The 10,815-nt window shown below is 31.4% G+C and overlaps 2 protein-coding genes across 2 annotated transcripts in view; one reads left to right on the forward strand and one right to left on the reverse strand.

The window, feature by feature from the left end:
- LOC131947086 (zinc finger HIT domain-containing protein 1) overlaps positions 1 to 1,492 on the reverse strand; it is a 112,434-nt gene extending 110,942 nt beyond the window's left edge. Inside the window, exon 1 of the mRNA XM_059308171.1 lies at positions 1,470 to 1,492. The gene's annotated coding sequence lies outside the window, so the exon portion shown is untranslated. The remainder of the gene's footprint in view (positions 1 to 1,469) is intronic.
- Positions 1,493 to 2,193: 701 nt separating this feature from the next.
- LOC131947088 (uncharacterized) lies at positions 2,194 to 10,721 on the forward strand. The gene is made up of 7 exons (XM_059308173.1): positions 2,194 to 2,305; positions 6,372 to 6,612; positions 6,752 to 6,883; positions 7,518 to 7,685; positions 7,767 to 7,928; positions 8,631 to 8,938; positions 9,024 to 10,721. The coding sequence occupies exons 2-7, from the start codon at positions 6,385 to 6,387 to the stop codon at positions 9,226 to 9,228; spliced, it is 1,203 nt and encodes a 400-aa protein (XP_059164156.1). The 5' UTR covers positions 2,194 to 2,305; positions 6,372 to 6,384; the 3' UTR covers positions 9,229 to 10,721.
- The last annotated feature ends 94 nt before the right edge of the window (positions 10,722 to 10,815 follow it).

A 10,815-nucleotide genomic window follows, 5' to 3' on the forward strand; every position in this document is an offset into this window, starting at 1 on the left:
CAAGACCCGATGACAATGCATTTGACATTAAATTTTACTTAATTAGATGACTAACTAATATTTGTTATGAATTAATTAAAATTTTCTGAAATTAGTAGGCTGTTTCATTACTACTATTCCGCACTATTATACGCGCGTTATCATGTTCATTTGGTGCGCAATAGTTTTTAGTCATGCGGCTCTATTGTATTACAAATTTTTAAGTACCGAAAAAAATGCATAAAAAACATTTTAATAACAAGCTTGTATGTAATAATGCACTAAAAAGGAGGAAATAAATGATTTTTGATGATTATATTATAAAACACTGCTATTTAAATAACTACTATAAGGAAAAACGCAAGTGGCTTCCAAAATATTAGTAAAAGTATCCAATACACAGTGTTTCTTTCAGACTTTTTTTCTCAGGGAGGGGGGGGGGGGGCTGAAATTTTGGGGGAGGGGGGAAGGAGCGTACTAAAATTTCCGGGCGGCGGACACGGCTAAAAGTATATATTGTCTATTTAATTCCATTTCGTTGCAAAATGTTTTTTGCCAGTTCAATTAATAATTAATTAAAAATATATTCTTTTAAGTACAAATCGACAATAATTACACAGGGGTTAAGGCGATGACGTAAACTTGCTTACTATAGAGAAAAAAAATGCTACATCCAACTAGATCTGTATTATTAACAGACTATAAATAAACATCGTTACTATTAAGTCTGCAGTGATTAATAAAGCTAATAAATATACATGCACGCGCATGTGTCAATGTCATATATATTCAAATTAAAGGCCTATATGTAGGTCAATACACACACACACACACTCATATATATATATATATATATATATATATATATATATATATATATATATATATATATATATATATATATATATATTATATATATATATATATATATATATATATACTTTGTTTCTTATGGGGGGGGGGGTGACACCACGAAGTGCCACACCGGGTGATACCCGACCTAGCGACATCTTTTTGTTGAGATGAAATACCTTGGGTCAAGAGCACAAATATAAAGTGTAGTAGTAATGGATTGGATATATTTTTCAACAAAAACTAAAGTCGAGTGGTCCGACCGGGTAACTTAAGTCATAGCATAGACTATTCCAGTGGTGTAGCTATCGTAAGCAAGGCATAGGGGCCCAAGGAAAATATGGGTAAAAAAAATTGTCGAAAAAAACGTGACGTCATTTATAGATAATCCGCCTAAGTTTGAAGTGTAGCGCCATATTTATAATTTAAAAGAAAACTAGATTATATATCTAGATCTAGACTACTAGATTCTAGATCAGACTAGATTCTACTATTCTAGAAAATTCCCGATTTAGTAAATCTGAACAAACTATAATAACATTTTCATATAATAATGGGCAGGTCACTGCTAGACTCGACCCCTTTACAAAATTTCATATTAAACTAGATTTAGATCTATCTAGATTCTACAACTAGATTCTAGATCTAATCTAGATCTAGAAGGGTCTAGTAATAAAATAGGTAGAAGACCTAATCAAGTAACAATAGTAACAACAGTAGCCTAATAAACTAAAATAAACGTCAATTAGGCCTAGGCTACATCAGTTATGTAAAGAAAACTTAATTATCGACTATAACTACCTTATGGTATGACAGCAGCTTGCGGGTGAATTCGATACTTTCTCAGTATCGTAAATTTTTTTTGGTAACTACTAAACTAGCATCTCATTAGTATGGTGTAGTCAAGACTGGGGGCATAACAAAGATTGGAAACATTAGGGTCCCTATGGTATGGATAACATTTATGTAACGTATTAACTATAACCTATTGAAAAAATATTGAGGCATAACCTACACAAAATAATTTATAGGCAAACTCCAAGGTGTGTGATGTATAGTTCTGTATGTGCTAAAAAATGAACGCATATCTCTTTAGACTTTAGGGGTCGTCCATAAGCGACATCATACTCCTAGACGATGCATGACGATGTTTACCGAGCTAAGTTGGCTTAAATATTTTAGGAAGAAATAGTTATGGAGAAATATAAATTCGAAGTGGGGTGGGGGTGGTAGACTGAAAGGTATCGTCCTTTAAACAGGAGGAAATCTGGCTTTTTAATTTTGAGGGAAAGGAAAAATAGTTTTAAAGATCGTATCTAGTGCATTTAATTATAATCGATTACGAAATTATTTTTTCGATTGCCCACTCAACGATACCTTTTGCATCGGCTGATTTCACGCTTACAAGATCCTTCTTTCTGGATTTAGTTCTAGCTTCAACTCCGGTAATTTACCTCGTGGTTTAACCTACTAGGTAAATAGTTTAAAACTCATAATTTAACTTTATTATTGGTTTAAATTTAACTAAGATGCCTAGATTTAACACAATTACTAATCAACTATTAAATACGGCAAAGTGTTTGCGCTGTGCGTACTGTCTCAGTGTCTGTTGGCACTGTTGGGCCATTATGTTTTTTTTGTCCTGACCTCTATTCACTCTATTGACTCTAACTCTATTGTCCCACTATTGAGAAGAAAAAAATTGTGCTAGATTCTAGATCTAGAAGATCTAGATTTAGATCTAGATGTTGAGTCTATTCTAGTAGGTCTAGTTCAAGTAAGAATAATTACTATAGATCTAAATCTAGATCTATGATCTAGTGGTGGTCTCTAGACTAGATCTAGATCTAGATCTAGGTAAATCTATCGTTTTAGTTGGTAAAATCCAACTAGATTCTAGTAGGGATTTAGGTAAAAAAACACTAATCATCATATAAAAATAAAAATTACATATTCTTGTAGAGCTCAACAAAATGAAAACAAAACAAAAAAGATTTTTTGTCTAGCTCAAATGGTTTTTTTTTTGCGAATTTTTTTGTGAGGGGTGGAATCCCCTTGCTTTAGCATTGGCCAATTGTGACAAGTCATGGTATACCTGAATAAATTGAGCATAGTTATTTTACTTGCAGTTGTATTTTGTTCATATTTGCAGAGTTTAACTAGAATGATATATAGATCTAGAACTTGTAAATGCTGTTGAAATTAATAAAAATAATACAGAACTTATATTTTTGTGTTGGCTTCCTCCCATAACCCCAAAAAACTGTGTGCTGCGCAAATATGAAAATGTTTCTAAAGCCATATTTTATATAAATACAGCAAATGAAAGAACTACAAAGTTAGAAATCTAAAGTAAATGACTTGAACACTGTTATGTGCATATAATTGCCTCATTATTTTGGGCAGGTGAAGTAGAGTCCATCTTTAAGCCATTTTGTTATAAAACTGCTGCGCAAATATGAAAAAGTTTCTAAAGCAATGCTTTATATAAATACAGTGAATGAAAGAACTACATAGTTAGCAATCTAAAGTAAATGACTTGAACACTGTAATGTGTCTATAACTGCCTTGTTATTTTGGGCAGGTGAAGTAGAGTCCATATAAAAGCCATTTTGTAATAAGTGAAATGAAGTTATCAGATCAATGTTTTTATGTGTGAATTGTGTATGGATTCTGATTTTCAGCATATAACTATATCTAAGGGTAAGTAGAACTTGAATACTTAAAATTACAGTTAGCACAATGCTAGTGTAAAGCAACAGACAGGTAACCTAGATCTAGGTCTGACTCTTGTCAGTCTAGAGTCTAGTCTGACAAAATTGGATTTTTAGGAAAAACATATTCTGCAAAACTAGAGCTGAAAAAATTAAAGATGGGTATGTAAATATATTTTGAAATAAAAAATTAGATTTGTTTGCACATGCCATAAGAATGCTGTTATTAGTTGATCAAACTTAAAGGCAGGAAGATCGGGATGAAAAAATATAACAATGGTGGCAGCGTGACCTACATACAGTGACTACGTTCGGAGGGGTATAACTAATGTCGGAGTCAAAATATCCAAAAACAAATTTCATTTCCAATTACTTAAGATATGTCTGATCAGTAATCTACTCTCATCTAGAGGAATCTTTTAAAAAATCGAGATTCCAACGTATTTGAAACTAACCTTGATACAGAGGGAAGACCAAAGCAGAGACAGCATGCAATCAGGTCGCAAAGCCATTAAAACTAAGGGATAACCACTCTTCTTTTTAATTAACCTTAGGAAATGACCTTTTAAACTTAATTAATTACCATAAATTAAAAACTTATTAGTATGCAAAACCAAATCTCGTGGGTCCGGTATCAGAAAGTAATGGGCGATTTCGGGTCATGTTTTTACCGCGAACTCGGCGGATGCCGACAACCCTAATTCTAGATCTAGATTAGTAGATCTAGAGCCTAGATCTAGAATCTAGTAGATATCTAGATATTATAAGATATGTGAAACACAGGTGACTCCTTAGACTAAATTTTAATAAATATTTCACATTTTGAGGAGGATTGTTTTTAAAAATACAAAAATGTTTCCTTGTTTCATTTAATAAATTAATATGTAACTGTTTTTAAACAATTGAATTAGGCCTAAAACTTAATAAATTATTTTAAGACTAGATCTAGCAATATTTCCAATAGAGGCAACCCTTCTCATTTACTACTTTAGCAGCCATCTGGTTTAAGATTTTTTTTTGTAAACTTGTAACACGAGATTCAGGGGAAGCTACTCTATTTTACAAATGGCTGCTGTTTTAATAGATCTAGCAAATCTTGCGCACAAACACTGCTGTTTAAGGATAATTTCAGGCCTATATACTATATTGATATATTTTTATTTAGCCATTGATTTAGGTTTATTATTCATTTATCTATAGGCCTAATATTTGACATAGGCTATATATCACATATACTTCTATTAAAGCCTTGACAATGAGTTAACTTTTTCGTACATTACTAGCCACTGGCGATTTTATGTACCTAAAACGATAGATTACAGTCTCTAGGCCTATAGATTCTAATATATTACAAGTTAGAGTAGAATCAGAAGATCTTATCAATTCCAATCTAGATTTTACCTACCTTAAACGATAGATTACCAGAAAATCTATGACTTCCTTATGATTATGTCAATGCTATCTATTTTATTGCTAACCCTTGTCCTACCATAGTGTAGCCAGTTACGGGGCTTAACCTGCCTTAAAGTTAAAGCCTTAATCAACTGAGATATTACAATACTACTAAGTTGATGTCCATCCCCACTATCAATTGTCCTATACTAGGCTAAGGCTTTCTTTTTAGGTTACAATCTGCAAATATTGAGCGTGATTACTTTTAAATGTGCCTTGTTGGCGTGGGTGTTAATTATAAAACAGATAAAACTAGGATGTCATTATAATTGTGAATTGAGTAGGCCTACACTAATACTAGGGAAATGAAAAGCATCTGGGGATAAAATCAACAATACACTATCCAATTAAAACTTTTGATTGGTATGTAAACTCATGTTAGTATATTAGACACACGATATTTTTTAATAATTTAACCTATCCTAATACTAGTAATACAGTAATTTCAATAGGTTATGTTTTTTTTTTACTAAATATGAAATTAACTAGTTAGGCCTACCTATAAAAATTGCTAATGTAGACAAGCAAGGTAACTATATTTAAAGTTTTTTTTTTTTTTTAAATTGAGTAGCATTGTTTAAAAAGCAGTTTCCATTTTTGTTGCCCTATGTAGCCTAGTTTTTTTTTTACCCTCTTTTCTTTATCCTACTTAAACTCCTATAGGTATGTCAAGGTGATCAATTATGAACAAAAATTGCTGTCAGGAGATAGTTTACTGGTTCAGTTACTGATAATGCATTGGTGGCTAGTTTATAGGCCATGATAAGGTTTGTAATGACCAACAATTTTAAAATAAATTTTAAAGGTATGTTGGTAAAGTTTATCCAAAGACTGCTTTAGTAGTGAAGTATACAAATTTCTGTGTATGAATCAATCATATGATTGTTTCTAAGTTTACTTCTGTTAATAAAGTTTTATAATACTTCAGTTCACTTTTGATCTATCATATGTTATTCTTATCTTCTAGTTTGAAGTATGTTGTATCTGATATCAAATTAAAGTTCATTGCCACTTTTTTTTGTGAACTGAATTTACTTTATCATGATAAAGATAATTGACCTCAGGTATAAAAAAAAATTCCCCGTCAACTCTTTGTCCATTATTTATGTCACTGAACAGTGTTGACTGATATCTTAGTATTGCTCTCTTGTAATGTGACTAAATCTACACTTGTGTTGCTTTATGTGTCACCAGGTAAGTATGTAGGCTAGAAAACATTTAAAAATCTGACAAGCATTTCTTTATGTTGTGATATGCTTAATATTATATCTTTTTGCCCACATCCTTTCATATTCTAGTATAGCTTTGTGGATCATTTTACTCTGTCCTATACTAGAGATATCACATTTCAGGTCAATATTTTTTTTGTTACAGGTAAACTAACACAATGGAGTTGACACCACAGTCTGACCCTAATGTGGGAAAGAAACCAAGCCGTTTTCTGCTGCTCTGGTTTCTTTTCCGCACTATGCATGTTACACAGACGGGTGAAGAATCCAGCACACCAGAAGATGATCAAGTGGCGGTAGCTGACACTGTAGCCCCTTTAGAAGATGATGCTCTAGCTAAAGTTAATCTGCCTAGGAAACTGCCCTCGATAGTAGAAATTAAAAAGGTATTTATTATTTTTTTTTTGTGTAAGTAAAAAATACACAATGAATCTTGTAATTTTGATAGTTTTTTGTTTTATTAGTTTTAAACATGTACAATAGACTTGATTTTAGCAAGACAAACTAATCAACAATTTTTTTTAGGCCCTGCCTCAACAATGTTTTGAATCAAGTGCATCATTATCTATCTACTACATGGTCAAAGACTTTATCCTTGTAGCATTTTTTTATGCTTTGGTTGAATGGACCTGGGAAGTGTTTCCCCCTGCTGCTCAGGTATGTTACTTAAAAATCACTGTTATATGTCCCTAGGTTTTCTTATGTAGTAGTCATGTGTATCAGAATTATGTGTATTCATCGAAGTCTGGCTGATGATAGATTTTGATGATACTAGTGTGAGCAGGAATTAGGTTTTCTAAAATTTTATGAGCAATTTATGATTATTTTTTTTTTAGAAATAACAGTTAATACTTATTAAAAGCCCCTGATTATGATTAGACTTTGAATCAACGTTATAGTTTAGTCAAAACAGAAAATGGTTCCTGCTACATTTTTTTAGCATTTATATTGAAATAATTATGGTGTTTTCCAGCATTGATATTATTAGATTTGTAAATCAATAATAATAGATCTATTTGTACTCAAAATAAAACTCTACTTTATGCTTGTAAATTACTATTTAAAAATTTTGATATTTATTTATTTAAAAAAGTGTACACTGCTTAAAATAAATTTTATCAGCACATTCAATTAAGAATTTATCATTTCTTAGATAAGAATAATAAAGATAAATGTTACTAAACACCCATTACTATAAAAGGCTTTAAAAACGTATTAGCTTCACATCAGCAACAGGCTGCACTGTTAATTTAATTATAGAAAAGCTGTTTGAATCATTTGTTCTTCACAGATTGTGATCACACCTTTATTCTGGCTAATACAAGGCACTTTGTTTACTGCCCTCTTTGTGGTCGGCCATGATGCTGGTCATGGTTCCTTTTCCAACTCAGAACTTCTAAACACAATTTGTGGAAATATCTGCCATACTTTTTTGTTCTGCCCATACTACATGTGGAAGGTGAGGTTTTATACCAATACATTGTTTCTGAATTTTTAAATTGCTGTTAAGATTTTTATTACCCAATTTTTTTTCTCTTAGGTTTCTCACAGAAAACATCACAAGAATACTGGCAACATTGACAAAGATGAAGTATTTTATCCAGTGCGCCAAAGAGATGACTCCAAAATACCATTGTTACCAGGGTTTGGGCTCGGAGTTGGCTGGTTTGCCTATCTTTTAAAGGGTTACAAGCCAAGAGGTGTAAGTGTTTTCAGCTGTTTATCTTGCTTAACTCTCAGAACTGCAGAAGCTAATTAAAACTTTCCCTCTGTACCAAAAACAAAGGGAAATAAGTGCAGAATTAAGTCAAAACTTCAAAAATTCATCAAAATCACCCATCCACCATTCAAATACAAAGTAACTTGGGTTTATAGAGAAAGGATAATTTGATTTAAATACAACACAATTATTATTTCCAATGTTATGTAAACATGCAAAGTTTTAAAAATTGAATTATTTCATGATAACCATGAAAAAACTGAATTAAAATCTGGTTGAAAGCCAATTAGAACCAATTTACCAATGACCTCACTCTCATTATCTAAAAGTTCACAATTAAATGCATAATCATTAGCAATACCATTTGACATTAGTGATTCAAGATAAGCAAATGCCATTTGACTGTCTGAAATTGAGCAAACCATTACTTATTAAAAATCAAAACCAAAGACAGTAACTTCAATCATACAGGTAATAAATAAGCCTGAAATGACTAAATATAGCTTAAAATTTTTATATTAAATGCTTTTCAAAACTCATTAATAAGTAGAGTTTCATGTGCTACGCACTACTGAAAAATGGCCTTTTGTTTAAGGTGGGATATGGATGAAACCATGAAAGTTGTAATGCAACCAAAAGGGCCCAAATTATCTTTAGTACCTGAAAAGTTTTTTTCTATTACAGGTTCAGCATTTCAACCCACTGCATCCAATGTTTCAGTACCACGTGTTGAACTGTTTTATCTCCCTGATTTGTATCGTGGGCTGGTGCATTTGTCTGGCACACTTCAAGGATATGTTTGGTTTGGGTGCACTAATTTACCACTGGGTCATCCCAACTTTTATATTTGGCTCCTACACTGTCATCATAACCTTTCTACATCACACTGAAGATGATATTCCCTGGTATAGTACTGAATTGTGGGACAATGTTAGAGGTCAGCTCTCCTCTGTTGATCGTTCATATGGCTGGTGCCATTACATCATTCACAGGTGATTGAATTTCTTTGATATTAATATTAGCATTATATTGATTTATTGAATGTATGAAATCTAATGAATTTCAATTTTCTTTCAGCATTGGAACACACCAAATTCACCACCTGTTCCCTAAAGTACCTCACTATCATTTAGAAGAAGCCACTGTAGCTTTCCGTAAAGCTTTTCCTAAGCTGGTCAATGTACGCCATGAACCAATCCTTCCTGCATTTTTCAGAATGTTTAAAAAATATGCCCAACAGAATGTTATTGATAATGACAAACAACTTCATTTATATAAGTAAAGTTTAAAAAAAAACGTTTTATTTTTATGATAGGGGTTAATAAAGTAGTTCCATTTATACTGCCATTTAAATTAAATTTTTAAATTAATAAGAACACGTCAATTTTTAGCTAACATAAGATGGTTTACATTAGTTAATGCAAACTTACCTAATTGAGATTTGGAAATGGCTATCTAATCTGTTGTTCTTTTTATTACAAATTGAATGTTTAGAAATTCTTTTTGTTTAAATTTGGTTTGATACATAATTATCTAACTACGGTAGTAGGTTACAATTTTTATTTTTGCACAAACAAGAACTCTCCAGCAATGCAATTTCTTAACAAAAAAAAAAAGATTTTTAGTTTTTAAGATGAGTGTTCATGTATTGAAATACTGTATTGATACTAGGCAACCTAAATTTAGGTTGTGTCTCTTGATATTAAAGTTAAAACCGTTTTTTTTTCAGCATCTTTTAGTCATTTATTTTGTATCAAGATAATGAAGCTTAAATAAAGCACTACAGTAATTTTGCCTTTGCTAACAGATTTTTATCTTAGCTATTAGTAAATCTTTAGACATGATGGTAAATTTGTAAGACTAAGCAAAGGCTGTATCTTTGTTTCAAAATTTGATGTGCCTTTTATTATGAAAGTTTAAATAGTATTTAATTTATTAACATAATTCAGTATTTTCTTTAAATGTCCACTTTTTGTTTGATGGACTTCATAGAACACAGATCATTGATCATTAGATGTTTGTTGAAACAAGGGCAATATTTTGTTTAGATTCAAATGTTTATTTTCTTTTCTTAATGCCAATGTTAGTTTTTTTTTTTAATAACAGATCATTACGGTTTTTGCTGCATTTTCTTTTTTCCCAGTTGTATTGATTTTTTGAATAATTTTTAAAACAATATTGGCTTTTAAGTTTTTTTAAAAATAACACTTAAAAGCTAAGTGATATTATTTTCATTTACTTAATTGTCTATCAAAGGAAAAAACATTGAAGGTTATGTATTTTTTTAAGAACAATATTTTTAAGGCAACTTTGAACATGACAAATGTAGGCACAGGGTTTCAATGTACCTTTGACTCCTCTCATCCATGTTTTAATGAATGACTTTAGGGGAGAGACTGTGGAAACAATACATGTCCACAATGATTTAAAAGCTAATAAAGATAAGTCATCAATCCCTTACTTTGACTTAAAATTTGTGTGATTATTAAAACTTTGCTATGCACTTTGTGTGTATCTTAATTAAAGAGAACTTACTTTTTTAAAAAATGTTAAAAACCTGCATTTAAAATGTTTGAATTTTTTTTCTATAACAAATGGTGTTCAAATTGCAGCACAAATTGCTGACATGTAGAATGTATTCATGCTCAACTTTCCTTTTTATAACTCCTTACTAACAATTTAGTACAGAAGTTGTCCCTCTTGTAACTGAGTAGTTAAGCAATGACATTGTAAACACACATAGGAAGAGACAAAATAAACCCACTATGTCAGCCACTTATGTTTTGTTACTTGAGGCCAGTTATTTTAATTAAGGAACTAGCACTACAACCCAAGCACCACAGTGGTGTGCTGTATGAAAACCTTGAGT

Source organism: Physella acuta, unplaced genomic scaffold (genome assembly GCF_028476545.2).
Source record: "Physella acuta isolate Inbredline_101_S28 unplaced genomic scaffold, ASM2847654v3 ptg000582l, whole genome shotgun sequence".
NCBI lineage: Eukaryota > Metazoa > Mollusca > Gastropoda > Physidae > Physella > Physella acuta.